Here is a 20,786-nt window from a genome sequence, read left to right as displayed (position 1 = left end):
ACCCACTGAAGCAGAACTTTTTGTTATTTACATTCAAATGTAATCTTTACGGACCCTTATTAAACTGATGGCACTTCTATAACCAGTTCTCTTCTTTTTATAAATTAACGTGCCTAACACAGTGTTGGCATTCAAGAGTATTAAAAATATGTGATATTGGATGCTTTCCGGGCATCATACACTATGTTACTCCCTGTACATATGTTGTTATTTCCCTATATGGCCACTGCAAAACTAAGAGGGAGGTAGGCACTGTATAGTTTTTAAGATTTAGAAAACTTCCATTCCATGACAGTCAACCTGACCCAAGGCAAAGTTTTCATTCAGTGTCCTGTGTCTTTGAATCTCAGGGGCTTCTCCCTTTCTGAAGGAAGAACATCTAAGATATTGTTTCCATTAAGTATTATTTTCCTTACTCCAAAGGAAATGATGAATTTAAACAGATAAAACAACTCATACCAAATGTACCTGATACCACATGAGTTCTCAATGTATTTGAATTATAGCAATTTGTTAATTACCAATAGCTAAATCAGAAGCTACATCTCTAGGGATGTATATATTTCAAAAAAATTATCTGGTAATGATAATTCTTCCTTCTGAAAGCTGAATGAATGATGCTGACAAGTATTCCAGAATGTCAGGAAACATGTGGTGTGGGCAATTTGGTTAGGAATCACAAATGATTTTCTACTGTCTCTATGTAAATTTATCTCTAATCATAGAGTGTTTGTTTCATTGTTAAATTTTCTATTGTTTTCCAAATATTGGCATACTTTTCATATATTTTATTTGCCTATTAAAATTGAAAAATAATGCATGTATTTTCTATTTTAATCAAACCCTATAGGTCAATACTCATTTGATACTATCTCAATTAGTATTTTTCTGTTTTTGGAGTTTAACTTTAATAATTTATTTAATGCAATCACATTTTTACCTTAATTCTTATTTTGGATATTAACAAAAATAAATACAATTAAAATGTGGAAAATGTCTTATTTTCCCTCTACATTTTCTCTAGGCAATGTTGAAGCGTACTCCTCACTGGAATGTGAAGTAACGTGGCAGCTGGGCTTCAATTCTCCAGAAAAAGGAGAATTTATTCTTCATGTCTTTCAAGGAAATGCATTGAAGCTAAAATGTGTTGCACATGTAATTATTTTCCTTGAACATGGTTTTTGTTTTGAGGGTTATGAATTGGTTGGGTATATCCTGGTGTGTATAGTTACCTATATCTAGAATTAACTCTGAAATGCAAGACTTTCATGCCAATAGTACTAGTTTTTTGTTAGAGCCTCTATAAATATGTAATATCATCATGGGAGCCATTGAAATGAAATTATTTTATTAAGAGACACAGAAAATGTTTTCAGAGAATGTACTTGACGGATTAAAAATGTGCGTAAAGGGAAAGCTGTAATATGCAATTTTAACCTTTTTCTGGTACAGTCCAGAAGGCCTTAACTTCATGACTCAATCACCAAGCATGATTTTACATGTGTACCAAATTTCCCACTCAATGTTCTTAGAAATATTAAATAAGCCAAATGCTCTTTTACTAAATCCCATCTATATTTCTGGGACATGATGATACTCTTACATATTTCAGCTGTGAAGGAGTTTTTAGCCTCAAGAGATGAGAAATTCATCTACTTTTACTAATTTTAGTGATGGCAAATGACAGAACTCAGTATGGTTTTTCATCTAAGCCTAAAATAAGCTGGGTCCTACTGCTTTTCATTATGTGTAAATTAGTTTTATTCTCTCAAAAACTTTCTATTGAAGTATAACATGCACATGTATATGTGTATGTGGAGAAACATGAAGTGATTAAATAAAATATTCATTTGTTTGTCATTCATTTATGAAGGCCTGATTGATCTATTTACTCTTCTGTTAGTTTTGTTTGAAAATTCATTATTCCAATTACCTGGATAATATTCTTCAAATAGATGTAATTATAGAATATATTAAAACCTATGACAATAACAAATAATATTTCATAAGTGAAGACAATAGGGTCAAGAACACATAATGAGAAATTGGAAAACTTGGATTCTAGTTTCCCTTTGGCTACTGCTTGCTTTCCTGAAAAATCAAAGAGGTGGATGATACCAACATTTCCAAAAATCAGTCTATGTTGCACTAGTTCTGTGAGGTGCTTTGTGTGAGATGAGGAGGGGGAGTCCTTTCCTTATGTAATTCTGTGAATCTCCATTTTTTGATAAGCAAAGTGCTCATTATGAATATATTAAGCCCCATGAGTAGACTTCTAGTAGAAGCATGCCTGAATAAATTCATTTGGCACCTTCTTCTCCATACTTAGGTGAGCCTTCAACTCTTTCCTTTTGCACAGCACATGCTAACACCTTGTAGGTAGTTGTGTAGATGCTGTCTAAGATCGCTTTCAGTTATTAATCTACACAATTCTTAGTCCTGGATCTACTTTCTTAATAGAATTATCTTACTCCTCTTGCCTTCCCTAGTTTGGGAGTATATTTTAAATATTCCATTCATTTTCCTTTCTCTTAAGCACTCCACAAAATCTGGTAACACTTTTTATTTTAAAAGTCACTCTGAAGCTGAAAAAAATTGTGTCATATCTTAAAGTGAAAAATGTATTTTTTATAGCTTCTTTACCTTCTCTTCTTTCCCCATGAGGGGATTTGACTTTACTTCCTTGTTCATAGTTAAGAGTTTTTTCAACTGTAAAGAGACCACACAAGATTGACACATTAAAAACTACATATGTTTGTTGAAATATATTTATACATGTTTCGTGGAGGTGGCGAATGTTATGTAATCATTGTATGACTTAGACAAAGTACTTAATCACTCTAAATTTTGGTTTCTTCCGCTGTAAAATGTGATAGTACCATCCATTCATTCATTTAACATTTATTTATTGAGCCCCTACACTGTACTAGGCCCCATATAGGCTCTGTGTATTTAAAGATGGATAACATAAGCATAGTCTAGCTTCCCTCTGAGCACTTTCTGGACTGGTAGACCATAGTGGAAATGTAAGTAAAAATTAATCATATATCTGGTTAATACTGGGTATACAATAATATTATTATTACTGTTATCCCCATTATTTATGATTACCATCAGTATCTAGATATTTTACCTAAAAATATCTAAATATCTAAATTCTAAATATCTAAATATTTAATTATTATTACAGCCAAAATATCTAAATAAAATATCTCCTATGATGTTATTACCCCATCTTAACTAGATTATCACAGATTTAGTTGAAATTTTGGAAAATAAAATCATTATACCTTGGGTAGTTTTTCATCAAAACTAATATAATCCTGATTTGTGATTTATTTTGCATGCTAGAACATACTGAATAAAGAATATAGAAGTATTATAATTTTTATTTTATTTTTCTTTTAGTAATATCTTTGGTTAATATATATTCAAAATTAGAATACTTTATTTTTGTGACCAAAACAATTAAAGTATTTTACTTACCATTAATTCAATTGTATTTTTTCTTTCCTCCTCTCGTTATTAGCTTGGTCGCACCAAAGTATTACTTTTGCAGCCAAGGATACTCTTTAGTAATTGCCCTCAAGGTTTAACAACTTGGAGGAAAGCCATTCTTCAAAATGTAGGACAAAACCATGCTTATTTCAAGGTAACATAGGATGTTGGTAATTTCTTATTTGGATCAGATGACATAGTCATAATACTATGAAGTTAATACTTTATTCTTCACTTTTGCTAATTTTTAGATACTTCACATGAAATTTATCTGAGTATAGTTCATCTAGTTTGTCCTGTTAATTTCTTGTAAGAACAATTTTTCTCACTACCTTCCTTAGCCTCTGTTTCTTCTCTTTTCCCTTTTATTCTTTCTGTTATTTGGTTTTATTGAAAAAAATAGATGTTTAAGTTTTAAAATATACATTATTAATGTTACACTCCATATTTAGTTATATGATTTTCCTTTTCATTTCACTCTGTAATCAGGGCCATTATGGTAGCACCTGGGACCTAGATCAAGACAGTTCTGGAGAGAGTATGTTTATGGTTGTTGCTTCTGATTTAAATGGAAAGAGGAGCAAAGTGGTGATTTTTTTTTTTTAATTGAAAAATGTAGTAAGACCAGCTTCCTCTCCCAGTAATAGTAGTAGAGGTTAGCATTTGATATTTTTCATTCAAGCTTTACATTAATGTGTCTTTTTCTGCCCAAATTAAATCTTTAGCAAAACTGAAAAATGAGGATGCTCTTTTCTACTCTACTGCTTTAGAATTAATTCTTACCTACATAGTCTGTTTGTTCCTTTAGTCCCAAAAATCTCTTGGCCATTTTCCCTTTAAATTATTCTAGCTTAAAGCATGGTAAATAGGTTTAAATTGGCCTATGAAAATCCATACAATAAATAATTGATAAGTTACTTAGAACTTTTCTGAAGATCAAAATGATATCTTAGACATTAGTCTTTCTGTCAAGGAGATAAACAAGAGATTACTTCATCATCCTACCTCCTCAGTAACATTATTTTGAGATTTTGGGATCAGGGAAAGACAAACTCTCAAAAGTAGTATGTAGAATGTTGTCATCTTCTCGAACAGAAATATCATCTTTATAAATTTTGCTGTCTTGAAAGCACTCCAGATAATAAACTTCAGCATCCTATTTGAATTGGAAGTTGTCACTACTGAAGATTCTGTTTTCTTGGATAGGGTTGCAATTTCTTGTTTTAGTCCAAACTATTTGTACCTTTGGTATTTTCAAACACTACTACAAAATCGTTTTATGACCCGTGCCTGGAAATCTTCTCTCTAGGTAGTGGCGTGGAGGCTTTCCTATGAAAGCTTTGAAACTGTATTCTTAAAGAATAATGTAGCTTTTCTACAAATTTTCAATTACAGGTTTGTACTCAGAGTCTTTTGCCTACCATTAATATTATTCCATCGCAAGGAATAGTTCCATTTGGGGGAATAACTGCTCTCAATATCTCCTGTAAACCCACTGTGGCAGAAAAGTTTGATACAAGAGCAAAGGTATGTCCATACATATGAGTTTTTGCACCTTACATATGTCTATGTGGGTTTGTTGGTTGTTTAAGTTATCTATAATGGTAGATATAATGCTACAAAATGGAGTACACATGTTTATTATTAGAAAACTTGTTTTAATTCTTCTATTGGGAATGGTATTTAAAGTTACAACATTAAAGAGCAATTTTCAAAATGTATTTTTTTTAGAAATTAAGTTAGCTTTAAAGAAGTAGAGTTTTTGGAGATTAAAAAAAGCCACTTACCTTTATCATCTAATGAAAAATTGGATAGCAGAACTTGGAGAGGATTTGCAGAAAATATTTTTGATGAAGTTGATAATGGAAATTTCTACTAAGTTGAAATGGATACCTTCCATCAATAAGAGGCACTTTCTTATGAAATTGCAATGATATTTGTCATTTCTGAGTTTTGACGAACCCTAGATAGCCACAGAGAAGAGGGTTGCTTTTTTCAAAGCATTAGTTAGGTAGATTAGGAAAAAAATAATCAATTTTGCAATGCTAATTCTAAATTGTCTTAATAATGTGAATGATGTGTAATTTCTATATGATTTTAACATCTATATTTTAGAGCACACATAAAATGTTTTACTGCTTTATGTTCTGGGAATTATGTAAATGAAAAATATTACCCTGATATTAGGCACTTCTCTAAGTGATAAATAGAATACGTAAGACCTGTATGTATAAAATTTAATTGTAAAACTCAAAGACTAGCGTGTTCTTGGTCAATCTTATGATCAACTGTTTGTATTTACTCACATTAAAAATAATATATATACTGTTTTCAGATCAAAATGAATAACTTTAAGTATATCTTACATTTTTTCCCTGAATAGACCATAACAATACATGAGTAAATAATAGGTAACTTTATTTAATAAAAACTGATTTCCCCAACCCTTGAACAAATCACTTAAGAATGATATCTTATTTTCATAAATAAATGTGTTGAAAATGTTTATAAATTATATATTGTGATATATTATCTCAGACTTGGGTAGAATACTTTTAAACACAATATTCTGGGAAAAATAAAAAAAATGGCCACCAAAAATATAGGTTTTACTAAACTTAATTCTCACTATATTTTAGAGGATTATGCTGTTTTTTTCTAATCTTATGTTTATTAACATTGTAGTATAATGAGACTCATTTATTCATTCATTCAACATTCACATTATGCATCAATCTCTTGTAAATGTTAAGGATGCAATGATGAATAAGATAACCAGGGTCTTTGATGTCAAAGAGTTTACAATCTGGTGGGGAGTAGCAACAACTCAATAAATAATTAAAATATACTATAATAAGTATTGTGATGAAGAAATGTAGCAGGCTAAGGGAGTACACAAGAGAGATACACAACCCAGTCTTAAATTATCAGAGACAGCTCCCTAGGGGAAGATATATCTAAAAGATACCTGAAGTTAAGAATAAGCCAGATTAAAAGAATGGTAGTGGGGTGTAGGGGGAGAGGAGGAAAGGTTATTCAAGGCTAGCACGTGTTAAGGCTTGTGTGAGAGAGATAACTGTAATGCAGACATAAGAAACTTAAAGATTAACATGACTAGATTATACTACCAAATGGATGACAGTGGGAAAAAATGTACTTATATGACCTGTGTAAGTTTTAGGTCATACAGGGCCTTATCAACATTAAGAAACCCAAGCTTCATTTTAAGAGGTAGAAGTTTTAACTATGGGGATTTCACAATGAGATTTGCATTTTTTAGAGATCACTTTGGTGATAGAGCAGTAAGCTGGGACCAGAAAGATGGAATGCAGAGTTATTAGTCTGGTGAAGAGGTCCAGGCAAGAGAAACTGGTGAGAAACTGATAAATACATGGGGATTGGTGATTGAAAAGCGGTCCCATGTAAATAAGATGGTTAAGTCAAGAGTGAGGCAGATGGTGGCAACATTTAGAGAGAAAGAGATCAGAGTGTGAATGACACCTATTAGAGGAAAATGTTTGCTTGAGTTGGAGGCATCTTTTTTATCTTCATGTAGAGATGTCTAGTGAAGAGGCAGCCACACATATATACTGGTCTGAAGGCTGACGATTCATCATAGAGATGAAAGAGAATTTTTCTACTGTCTCTCTATGGGTAGAGATGTGTGTAAGTGAACCAAATATATAATTGAGAAGTTGGAATGATAAAAAGTTGAAAGAAATTGAATAAAGGAAAATATAGAGGGGAAAGGTGAAATGGGGTTGATTGGGAGAATATTACGCATCACAGGCTTGAAAGTCTCTTCAATATGTGACATCCAGGAACTATTGTCTCTGACAATGAGTGAGAAAGCAAGGGAGAGAGGGAGTTGTAAAAATGAGACAGATGAATGAATTTATGGTTTCAGAGGTTGTGCATTTATGAGGAGTGATGTTGTCCAGGGTGTGGTTTAAGTCTCTAGAGATGAAAATATCAAGAGACCAATGGTCTAGGGTGGTGAATAAGCTATGACAGCCAGGAGTTTTGGATGAATAAGGAATGATTGGGAGATGAGTAAAAGGCAGCCACAGGGAGTTGAGACTTGTGTATGGGGTTTATTAATGAAGAACATATCAATTTGTAATTTCCTCTGAATCATTAAGTTATGTTTCTTTTGATTTTAGTCAAATGTGTTTTTTATGTATTATATACTCTGAATAAAATGTGGCAATCATATAGCATTATGAATACAGAAACTTTAATAAGGCTATCTAGCTGGCATATTGATTTTCCCAGTAACTCTGAAAAATGGTATTTTGTGGTTTCTTTGCGTATAAACAGTATCAATGATTCTGTGGAAGAGTGAAATACACTCACTTTGCTTTCTTAGATATAACATACATTTAAATTTAAATCTAGACTTTGACTCATTCCTGTGCTAATACAGACAGGGCTTCCAGGGAATTATATTTTTACACTTGTGAGACTGTGCTTAAGCAACTGTATGCTCAGATACTCTATAGTTCTTATTTTGTAGGAATTATACAACTAAATTCTTAATTTGCTATCTTAATTTTCTCGGAAGTAAAATGTTCAGGCAGCCCTTAGTTTAGCTGCTGCTGCTTTGAAGTTTGTGATCTCGTGAAAAAGAAAATACTTGGCCTCTGCAAGAGTCAGTTTCCTCAGTTTAAAATTACGAATATTAACAGTCGTTATCTAATAGAATATTGAGTATTAAAAAGGATTTCACTGTCCTTAACCCATATACACAGCAATTTTTAGCTGCTGTCATTACTGTTATGGTTGTTGTGCATATTCGCATCTTTCCGGGGATGATATATACTGCAACCATTCTCCTGTTGTTTGTTTTTGAAAAATTTTGAATAGTGCTTTGAAATTAGATAAATAAAAATTGTACTGCAAGGAGTGGCAGTAAAGTTTAGTCACATAGGTAGAACTCTGCATTCAAATTCACAAACCATCAGCTAATCACATTTATGGTGGTTCTAAGGGGTTAAACACTCACTTTTCTTGGGAGTATCAATTCTGCAAAACAAGAAATGTGATGACAATTACCAGAAAATCTTGTACATTTATAATGTTACTATTATTTAAATGAAAAAAGTTATATAAATGCCAGGGAATACTTCAGCAACTTATGATTATATTTTAATGTGGTTTCTACAAAGTTTTGTATTTCTCCTAAATAAGGTTGCTATTCGTCATGCGAATGTTATAGACCTTAGGATTGGTGGATCTGCTGAAATTGCTGATGTGGAAATCGATCCTGTGAGTATGTTACTTATTTGTGTGACGAAACTGTGAGTGTGGTGATTTTTATTTGTTATGTGTTTCTAGTTAGCCCATTTATGTTTAAAAATATTTTCCAATGTATAATTTTAAAAAATTACTATATATAAAGTTAAAAATTAATAAAAATTAATATGTCATATAAATGTAAGTGATGAAACAGAATATTGAATGAAGTTTTAAGAATTTCCCACTGCATGTAAGGATCAGAACACTATCAGTACCATTAAAATCATCGTCATTATGATCCTGTCCCTTATAAGAGATAACCACTTGCCTAAAATGATAACACATAAATATGAATATAATGCTTTCATTGTTGATTATTTAGTTTGTTTTTGAGCTTTATAACAAAGATGCACTATTTGTAACCTTTGGTGAGTTACTTTTACTTAAATATTGTGTTTCCAACATTCACCTAAATTGTGTGTAATGGTATGTTAATCATTGTGATACTGCATAATAGTTATTTGTGTAGACGTACTATACTTTACATGATCATTCAGTTGTTCATCCCAATAGGTGTTTCTGTTTTTTTTTTCCAAACACAAAAACTGTAGCTGTGAACATTTATATGCTTATCTTCTGAGGTACACATACAAGAGGTTCTCTAGGAATGGAGTTATTGAGACACAGAGTTATGAGTGTGTTTGACTTCACAAGACTATTCCTAAAATTTCCTCTCTAATTTCCATTGCTCCAAATTCTATTATTCTACAAGTTATATTGTCAGATTTAAATTTTGCCAATCTGTTGAGTATAAAATGATACCTCACTGTGGTATTGATTTGCATTTTCTGAACTAGAGTCACATTTATGTTTGAATTATTGTATGCACCCTGAAAAAATTTTGTTCTAGAATTGATGGAGTGCACACACACACACAAACACATACACCACTTTTTTGTTGTTGTTCTGGCCAGCCCTTTAGTGTTTAGATCTGGACTTACCTATTCAAAGAAACTTTCCTTGATTCTTCAAAGTAAGACCTCCCCATTGTGACATTTATAAGGTATTACAGATATCTTATGCCCTGGGAAGATCACCATCAGAGCAGTTGTCATATTATTTTGGTGGTTATTTGTACTTTTGTTTTTTTCTCCCACTAGTACTGTTAACACCTACTACCCTATTGGTGTGGAGCTAAATTGAGCAGAAACTGATGATAAAGAGGTTAGCTGGTTGCCTCAGATGGGGGGCTCACTGCTAGTCTGCATTTAAATGGCATCACCAAAATTCCAATGTATAGCTTTAACTCATACTTTTACAACCTTTCTTTATTCAATGGTGAAGGCATAAGTCCAAGTAGACTAACACATACTAAGTTAGCTTGTCCAAGGCTGTGGTGATTCCTGGAGATGAAACTCTGTAGTATCCAGAGTTTTTTTTTTATATTACTATGGCATCCTTCCTTGAAAAATATTAGATAATATTGAGTCTTTTATCACTTTCTTTTCTCATTCTACATTCTAAAGTCATTTTGGGCATGCTTTGCATGTTATGGTACAACTGAATAATTTATAGGACTTTAATATATTTTATCAATATTCCCTTATTTTATAGATTTTAGACATAGCTGACTTTCAAAAATAATATTCACACATCACTAGATATTTTTAGCCATACATTTATTAACTATACACTAATGGCTAAGGCGTTGACTATGTATCTTAATAACAACTAGGACATTTTACTCAAATGAGCAGATATACAATGCTCATTTGCATATATGCTTATTTGAATGGGATAAGAAGAGTGATTATTTTTACATATACAAAACATCAAACTTTTCGTTTTCCATTTTGGATTTTAGAAATTTTACATATACAACTGTGTTGACATTTTAGATGAAACAAATGGTAGCCAGTCTACCTTCATATGGAATTCTCCTCAATATTAGGATGCTGTTGTCTCAATCTCCTTTAAATGTTGTATATAATTATTTCACTAAGAAACTCCATGGTATATTAGTAACTCTACTACGAGGAGGAATTCTAAAGAGTCTTGTGATATAAGCACATGCCTTGTGTATGAGCTACAGCTCAGATACACTTAATAAACATTCCTTGTTTATGTAAGGTAGATGTTGGTTAGGTGCTAGGGAAGAATGAATCACGCTAAGGTGCAGTACAAGATACAGATAAGTAAATAAATACATAAATAAACTATGTGATATCATAATGTAAGTAAATATAAGAAACAGAATTGGTCCTGAGCACAGCATGATTAATTGTGGTTTATCCAACTAGGGTTTGAAGGATGTGTAATATTTTATTAGGCAATTGCAAGTTATAGAAAGGCTTTCCTGACAGAAGGGGCACCAAAAAGGTGAAGACACAGAAGGGTGAAGCATCAGGTATTGATTGGAAATGCCAAGTCATACAGCTTGCTGAAATATTAAGTGATAGGGTGAGAGTGGGGCTAGTTGAAGCTGGAACATGAGGAAGCAGAAGGCCATGGTGAGCTTTATAAGCCCTGCTAATGAGCTTGGACCTGTAGACCTATAGATCATGAGAAACCATCAAATTTTAAAACAAGAAGTGATACGATCAAATTCTTACTTAGTTTAAATATGGCTTCATTATGAAGGGGAGAGTTTGAGAAAAGTGAAAATCTAGAAACTAAATGAAAAGTGATGATTTACTAATTTCATATAGTTACAATATGGACAAGAGGTGAAGAAAGGGGAATAATTAATAGGATTTATTAACTTATTACATGTAGGAGGCATCTAGGAGGTAGGGGAGAGGAAGGAAAATGTGACTAATTTTTATAGGGTTCTGCTCTGCAGTTAATAATTTCCTTGATAAACATAACGTTGCGAGTTTTAGTTTACGTTTTCATAAACTATTATTTTATTTTCTAATAATTTTTATTTTTAAATTTTAGGATGTATTTAATTTCAGTGGCGCCTATATTGGTGGTACGCAGATTATTCCATTTGTAATAAAAAACAAAGGTATAACACGTGCCAGAGTGGAGTTTAATCTAAAAGACTTTCCAGATTTTTCAATGGATCTTAAAGACAAATCAGGTATATATTTTGTATATAATGGTATTATTGTAAAAGGAAAATAGTTTTAAATTGCCCTGTGGTATAATTTCTAAAACTAATTCAATCAAGGGAAGTTATTCTTAAATGTTTTTTAATGACCACTGCATGTTTTTCTTACACTCTGTAACTCATCATGGTTTTATTTGTGGAAATACATCATTATTAATATCAAAACACTTGGGTAATACATGAAATGTAACCGTTCTTATTAGTGGTTTAAATATGGTAAGTTAAGTATGTTATATACAAGTATATGCCTTAAATGAATATAAAATTATGAATCATTTGTTTTAATTGCTGAATAATTTTAGATAAATGTCTTTGGGGAGCTATCTCTATGTATTTACTCATGTATTAGATATCTTTATGTTAAATTAGATTTAAACAAAATATGCATTTTTATAAGTGCATTTTATCTGTTTACTCCATCGGTTGTCAAAATAAGACCTATGAACCAAATATGACCCAACACCTGTTTTTATAGATAAGGTTTTATTAGAACACACACAGACCCATTTGTTTGTATAATGCTTATGGCTGCTTTTATGCTATACTGACAGAGTTGAATAGCTATGATAGGAACCATATGTCTCACAAAGCTTAAAATATTTACTGTCTGGATTCTTACAGAAAGTTTCCTAATCATTGGTTTAGTCATTTGTTATTCATTAAATATTTGTTGAATCCCAGTTACAGGCAAGATAGTAGCATTTGAGTCCATAAAAATAAGTAAGACATCTTACATATCCTCAAAAAGTGAACAGTAAGTCTATCAGTGAGGTAATGGATATGCATTTGTATTATTTATGGACTCTTTGAGGCATCGGAGGAGATCTGACTCTTTCCTGATCAATTTTCACTGGAAAGGGAGTCTCCCAGCTGTTCTGGGACCTCAGATTTAGTTAATTACTGGACCTTGTGCTTTATTCCTATTTATATTCATCTGAGTATGACTATAACATGCTTCTTGAACTTTGGAGTTGTTTTTGTAATGAGTTTACTGTCACTGTTTTGCCGAATGTATATTTGTTCCATGTATAGATATCAGTTTTGCTAATTAGAATCTTGGTATTTAGAACAATTCTTTACCGAGCATCTTCACATAGCCCTGCACAAATATTTTAGAAATTGATTTTTGATTGTTATGAATATATGTACTTTTTCACCTCTTATAGAAGAATTTAAAGACCCTGCAGTTCCTTATATATATTCTTTGGAATTAGAGGAAAACACATCTCTGGAATGTGGCATAACATTTTCTCCCAAACAAGTAAGTTCAGTTTTCTATTCCTCATATTACTGCAATTATGGATATTCCTAACCAATAACCTATTAAAGATCACCCAAGATCTATCTGTAGAGGGTTTTTCTTTCTGACTTGTAAGCATGCCTGGGTATACCTTAATTCAGTAAAGCGATTGCTGGAGGGTTTGGCTCATGCTGCAGAGTGCCTCAAGAAGAGCAGAGGGCATGTACAGGGGACCTATGATTGTGTGGTCTTTGTTATACTATCTAGAAAATTCAAGATATTACACATTTTGAAGGAGAGGAAAGTTATATTCCAGGCAGTTGGTGCTTTGTACTTATATTTGAGTGGTGGATGCTCTATGAACAACTACCTGAAATTATCAAAGACATATTGTGAAGATTTAAGAGGACTTGCTATGATATTAGCTCATTTTATTTTGTATCCCTAGATGTTTAGTGATTTTAAAACAAGAGCAAACAAACAGACAAAAAACCTATTCTGAAATGTGCCCAGAAAGAAGGGAGACTACTGGTCAGGTTTCAGGAGCCAACTCTAGTAGGCTTTTGCTTCATAGATTCTCTAACAGAAGTGCCCGAGGAGAGAGCTTCTCTCTACGCATGATATGAAAGTGCATATTGCCCTGTAATCTCAGCACTTTGGGAGGCCAAGGCCAGCAGATCACCTGAGGTCAGGAGTTTGAGACCAGCCTGGCCAACATGGTAAAACCCCATCTCTACTAAAAGTACAAAAATTAGCCAGGTGTGATGGCGGGCGCCTGTAATCCCAGCTACTCAGGAGGCTGAGGCAGGAGAATCGCTTGAACCCAGGAGGCAGAGGTTGCAATGAGGTGAGTATCACGCCATTGCACTCCAGCCTGGGTGACAAGACGAGATTTCATCTCAAAAAACAAACAAACAAACAAAAAACTGCATATTGGTGTACCCTTCCAAGCAAGAATCAAACTTCTATATGGCAATCAGAGTATAAGATTCTTATGTCAAAACATTTTTTAATACTCCAACATAGCTAGATTGATTCTACTCAATAGGCATAGATTAAAATTAAGAGAAAGTAACTAATAGCACGATAAAATTGTATTGAATGCTACTAAATACTATCTTTAATAGTCTAATTTTTTATAATGTTATTTTTACTGAGATTAAATTTGATTTCAGGAACAATGTAAGCTGTTATTTGGCTTTAAGGTGCAAAAAATAAAGTTTGAGGATGAGTTTGGGTATTAGAAAATGATAAAGATTAATTTTGCTATTTTGGAGTTCAGTACTTCAGTTGAGATAAGATAGACAAGATAATGTTGAATAGAAAAACATCTTTGTCTTGTTCCTGAAAGCATGTATCTTACACCTTTAAATATAAGGTTAGCAACAGTTATCTTTTTTAAAAAAATTCCTTTATTAGGTTGAGGAAGTTTCGTTTTATAATTTATTGAGTATTTTGATTTTGAAACACCTGGATTTTGTTAATTTTATTATCCACTTTGATGGTCATGTTTATGTCCTTTATTCTGTTAATATAGTGTATTATATTGATTGATTTTTTAATGTTAAACCAACCTTGCATTGTAGAATAAATCTCACTAGATCATAAGATATAATTATTTTTATATATTGCTGAATTCAATTCTCTAGTATTTCGATGAAGGCTTTTGCATCTATACTTGTAAGGAACATTGGTCTATAGTTAGTTAGCCTTATTGTTTTTTTTTTCTTCTGATACCTTTTTTTCTGAATATCAGGCTAATATTGGCTTCTTAGAATGAATTATAGAGTGGTGTCTCCACTTCTATTTTGGCAGAATTTGTGAAGGACTGAATTAATTATTTAAATTGGTGTTATATTTCATCATTGAAGTCATCTAGTTCTCAGCATTTTTAAAAAAAATATTAATTTTAAACTAGGTATTGAAGGAACATACCTCAAAATAATAAGAGCCGTCTATGACAAACCCACAGCCAACATCACACTAAATGGGCAAAAGATGGAAGTGTGCCCCTTGGCAACCAGCAAAGTCAAGGTTGCTCTCTCTCACTACTCCTATTCAACTTAGTATTGTAAGTCCTGGCCAGAGCAACTAGGCAAGAGAAAAAAATAAAGGGCATCTAAATAGGAAGTCAAATTTTCCCTGTTTTCAGATGACATGATTCTATATATAGAAAATCCCATAGTCTCAGTCCAAAAGCTCCTTAAGGTGATAAACAACTTTAGCAAAGCTGCAGGATGCAAAATCAGTGGACAAATCACTAGCATTCTTTTTTTTTTTTTTCCTTTGGATATGGAGTCTCGCACTGTCGCCCAGGCTGGAGTGCAGTGGCGCAATCTCAGCTCACTGCAAGCTCTGCCTCCACGGTTCACGCCATTCTCCTGCCTCAGCCTCCCTAGTAGCTAGGACTACAGGCTGCTGCCACCATGCCTGGCTAATTTTTTGTATTTTTAGTAGAGATGGGGTTTTGCCATGTTAGCCAGGCTGGTCTCGAATTCCTGACCTCAGGTAATCCACCCACCATGGCCTCCCAATATGCTGGGATTACAGGTGTGAACCACTACAACAGGCCAAAAACCACTACAATTTTTATATACCAACAACCAAGCCAAGAGCCAAATCAGGAATGCAATTTCATTCACAATTGCTACAGAAAGAATAAAATACCTAAGAATATAACTAACCAGGGAGGTATATTCCTTCCCAAAAGAAGGGAAATGTGTATTCATGTCCATACAAAGATCTTTATGTGAATGCTTATAGCAACATTATTCACAATAGCTTAAAAGTAGAAACAACCCAAATGTCCATCACCTGATAAATGGATGAACACAATGTGGTATATCCATACACTAGGATATTATTTGACGGTATAAAGGAACAAATTGCTGATATGTCCTGCTAGATGAATAAACCACAAAAATGTTATTTTGAGTGAATGCAACTAGATATAAGAGAGTACATTTTGTATGATTCCATTTATGTGAAATTTCCAGAAGAGACAATCTGTAGAGTAGATCAGTGGTTACCTGGAGTTAGGCAAATTGGCATGAAGAAGCTCTTGGGGGTGATGGAAACATTCTAAAACTTAATTATGGTGATGATTACACAATTCTATAAATTTACTAAAAACCATTGAATTGTACCCTTTTGGTGAAATATATCTCAATACAGCTGTTAGAAGTGTAAAAAAATTATTAATGTAATCTGTTTGCTGTTATAGTTCTGTATTTATAAAATGTTCTGTTTCTTCTTGAGAAATTTCATCTAAGTTACCTAATATATTGACATACATGTGTTACTGGTGTTATTCTTTTTTATTTCTGTAAGGTAGGTAATAATTTAGTTCCTTCTTTCATTCCCGATTTTATAAAATTGAGCCATCTCTCTTTTTATCTTGGTCAGCATATCTAAAGGTTTGTCTGTTTTGATGATATTTTCAAGATCCAACTTTTGGTATTTCTGATTTGCTGTATTATTTTTGATTCTTTATTTCATTCATTTACAATTTATACTTTATTTTCTATTTTTTTCTGTTTGATTTTATCTTCTATTCTTATTTTTAAGTGTGGAATGTTAGGGCACTGATTTGAGATATTTCACTTGTTAAATATAGGTTTTACAGCTACATACTTTCCTCTAAATACTGTTTTACATTTACCCCAAAAGTTTTGATGTTTTATTTTCATTTTTACTCTTCAAAATGTTTTGCAATTTCTCACATAATTTATTTTTCACCTATTAGTTATTTGGTGTGTCTTGTTTAATTTCCACATATTTGTGCATTTACCTAGTTTGTTTCTCTTATTGATTTCTAATATAATTCCCTTATAGTTAGAGAACACACTTAGGTCATTTAAATCACTTTAAATTTATTGCAGCTTGTTTCATGACACTCTATGTAGGTTATTTAACTATGTTGCAGTAAGTCTAAAACAACTAATGATTACATCTGAATGTGTATGTGTATGTGCATGTGCACATGTGTGCAATGGTGAAATGAAGGGAATGCTCATTATTTTAAAAATAAACTTGGTAAGATTAGTTTTTCAAACATATATTCTTATTATTCTGATTTTTAAAAACCCTTTAAATAAAAACAAACTAAGTAAGTCTTTTCTCACAAGTTAATATTCTGATAAATTAAGATATGTCATTCACCTAGATAATGTTTATATCTCACATATACATAGAAGTATGCAGACATACACACACACACACACAGAGACACACACACACACGCACGCACACACTCTTTCAACAAGAAGAAAACCTAAGTGTTGTGCAGTAATTTATAGGTTTTTTTGAAATTTTGTTAAGGCCAAGTTTATACACTTTTCTAATAAGTCTATATTGTGATTTTATATTTTCATATAATTGAAATGTATATAAAATATTTTTCTTAAGGATCATTGAAAATTAGAAAAATCTATAATGCAATTTAAGTATCTTACATGACTTTTTTGGAGAATGTATTATATATAATATATTTAGACAATAGTTCACAAACACTGTCAGCAATTTAAAAAGTTCTAAGTATTTCTTAATGTTTAGGATTCTAGAAATTGATTATAAAATTAAAATGAATTATAGATATTTAAACTTCTGTGGAGTGCCACACTATGCTTAGATTCTGAATCATTCTATGTTAACTGGGTATTTTAAAGGAAGATTTACTCTCTGTATTGGAGTGTAATTCACTTCAACAATGAGAAGAACATATAAACTCCTGCAGAGACAACACACCCTTTGAGAATTTGTTCTATAAATCTGTGCCAGTAAGGCAGATTGATTATCTGGTTTCCAGTCATTTCAAATGTCCTCCACTATATTTATTGCTAGGTGTAAGTTGTCTGTCTTTGTGCATGTGTCAAAATGTAAATAGCAAATTGATGCTCTCTTGGTTGATCTATGTAGCAGGAAAATGTGAAATCAACAATACATGATTGATTTATTGTTAGTTGTAAACCTTCCTTTCCTACACTGTACCACGTTTGAGCACAACCTGAAGTGCTAGTGGTCAATTGCAGTTGTATTTGGCATCTTCAAATGGATTTGTTTATTTTCTGTAAGTCACTCAAGCTCCTCCTTTTCTTGTGGGCTACTAATGTGTCTGTCTATAGAATTGTACTTCCTATATGGTAGTCACTACTTGCATGTGGCTATTTGAATTAAAGCTTAAATTTATTAAAATTAAGCTCAACAGAAATGTTGTTTCTTTATCACAATACCTACATTTCACGTTCTGTAGATTCACACGTGGCTATTGTACAATGCAGAGCATTTTCTTCATGACAGAAAGTTTCACTGGACAGCACTACTATAGATCGTTCCCTATTATTACTCTTATTTTTCCTGCTGCTGTAACCCAAGTTCTGCCCTGAAGCACAGGCTGGTTCATCTTCAGTGGCTTAGTTACTCTGCAGCTCTTTGCAACTCTCATCTTTATTGCTCTGTATTTTCCCTGCAGTTTTTGAATGTGAGGGAGAATTGTTCATGCTTTTTATTTTTCCTACTAGCCTTTATCTGAGATTTAAGGATATGCAGAACCTTGGGTAAACCTTTCATAATGGTTATTCTAGATTTACAATCATTCTTACAGGAAGCTAAGAATAATTCCTTACGGATTAAAGGAAAGGACATTTGAATGACACCTACTCCTTTTCAATTCATAAACATGTCTGTCTACCAACACTGGACTGGGTACTGAAATCTGACTTCATTAGAATGTCCTTTTCAGTTTGAGGTATTCCTGTCTTTGAATGACAACATCTGGGAAATCACTTAAAATAGCACACATCACAAAACGTTCAAAGTTTTCCTTCCTCATTGAATACCTCAGTGATTTTATAATGATAGGGCTCGTCTTTTCTTTCAATGTGTCACTTAGTTTCTGTGTAAAAGATAAGTCTTGTATTCTTGCAGTTTTTTTGAAGGGAGAAGATTTCCATGGGCGAAGGAATCATGGAACCTTCTAATTTGGCATTCTGTGTAATTATAGACCTACTTTGGATAAAAACATATTTTATGCAAATTGTGTGTGAAGATGTCAGTTAAGAGAAGACAAGTCCAGTATGACTTTTCACCTATACATACTTGATAATCAGAGAAGGCAGGGATTAACCCTTAGCCTTGTGAATTCACCACACAGTTTCAGAAAAATTGTATGTTTCAGGAGGGAGAAACACTTCATACTTACAAGACAGTTAAGGGCTGAGATGAGTACATTGAATTATCTCGATAATTACCAACAGTCATTATCATTGACAGTCACCAACAATCATCAACAAAGACAGCATCAGACATTTTAAAATAAAGCCATCAGTGTGATCCTGTGTTAAACCTATCCCATAACTTCAGCTTTCCACTCCTATCATCCCTAACTTTCGGACCCAGCACTAGACTCAAAGACAGACAGTGAAGACTCAAGCCCCAGTAACTGTCGACTCAATTCATCATGACTCAGATTCCTCTTTATTTCAGTCATTCTCCAAAATTGGAGCATCCTGTGAATAGCTTCTCTTCTCTGTCAGCTCTGATTCTCCTCACACTTAGCTTCCCTTCCATTTTTCTCTGCCCTCTAGAATCCCCACACTTCTGTAAGTCCTCTATATTTTTCTGGGCTTCCTTTTTCTTCATGATTTCTTCTTATTGGGAACATGGCTATCTCCACAGCACCGTTTTTTTAAAATAGCTTTTCCTATGAATCTTGCTGTGGGTCTAGAAGTGATCCTTTCTGGAGGCCTTGTTCCCTGGGGTGATTTTTCTAGAGAGTCCTTATCTGTTAAAAATGCCTGCTTCTGGCTAGGTGTGATGGCTTACTCCTGTAATCCTAGCACTTTGGGAGGTTGAGGTGGGCAGATTACCTGAGGTCAGGAGTTCGAGGCTAGCCTGGCCAACATGGTGAAACCCTATCTCTACTCAAAATACAAAAAGTAGCCGGGCATGGTGATGCTCACCTGTAATCTTAGCTACTAGGGAGTCTGAGGCAGGAGAATTGCTTGAACCCAGGAGAAGGAGACTGCAGTGAGCCGAGATCACACCACTGCACTCCAGCCTGAGTGACAGAGTGAGACTCTGTCTTGAAAAAATTAATAAATAAAATAAATAATTTTAGATGTGTGGCATTATTTCTGAAGGCTCCGTTCTGTTCCATTGGTCTATATCTCTGTTTTGGTACCAGTACCATGCTGTTTTGGTTACTGTAGCCTTGTAGTATAGTTTGAAGTCAGGTAGCGTGACGCCTCCGGCTTTGTCCTTTTGACTTAGGATTGTCTTGGCAATACGGGCTCTTTTTTGGTTCCATATGAACTTTAAAGCAGTTTTTTCCAATTCGGTGAAGAAACTCATTGGTAGCTTGATGGGGATGGCATTGAATCTATAAATTACCTTGGGCAGTATGGCCATTTTCACAATATTGATTCTGCCTATCCATGAGCATGGTATGTTCTTCCATTTGTTTGTGTCCTCTTTGATTTCACTGAGCAGTGGTTTGTAGTTCTCCTTGAAGAGGTCCTTTACATCCCTTGTAAGTTGGATTCCTAGGTATTTTATTCTCTTTGAAGCAATTGTGAATGGAAGTTCATTCCTGATTTGGCTCTCTGTTTGTCTGTTACTGGTGTATAAGAATGCTTGTGATTTTTGCACATTAATTTTGTATCCTGAGACTTTGCTGAAGTTGCTTATCAGCTTAAG

The 20,786-nt window shown here is 33.2% G+C and overlaps 1 protein-coding gene across 1 annotated transcript in view; it reads left to right on the top strand.

Moving 5' to 3' along the window:
• CFAP47 (cilia and flagella associated protein 47) overlaps positions 1-20,786 on the top strand; it is a 409,569-nt gene that overhangs the window by 61,482 nt on the left and 327,301 nt on the right. The window contains 6 exon segments of the mRNA XM_031936608.1: positions 1,025-1,155; positions 3,530-3,652; positions 4,894-5,025; positions 8,689-8,766; positions 11,677-11,821; positions 13,018-13,112. Coding sequence (XP_031792468.1) covers positions 1,025-1,155; positions 3,530-3,652; positions 4,894-5,025; positions 8,689-8,766; positions 11,677-11,821; positions 13,018-13,112 — 704 coding nt within the window.

Source organism: Piliocolobus tephrosceles, chromosome 12 (genome assembly GCF_002776525.5).
Source record: "Piliocolobus tephrosceles isolate RC106 chromosome 12, ASM277652v3, whole genome shotgun sequence".
Lineage (NCBI taxonomy): Eukaryota > Metazoa > Chordata > Mammalia > Primates > Cercopithecidae > Piliocolobus > Piliocolobus tephrosceles.
Note: the sequence above shows the minus strand (reverse complement) of the source record. Positions and strands in the feature narration are given on the sequence as shown.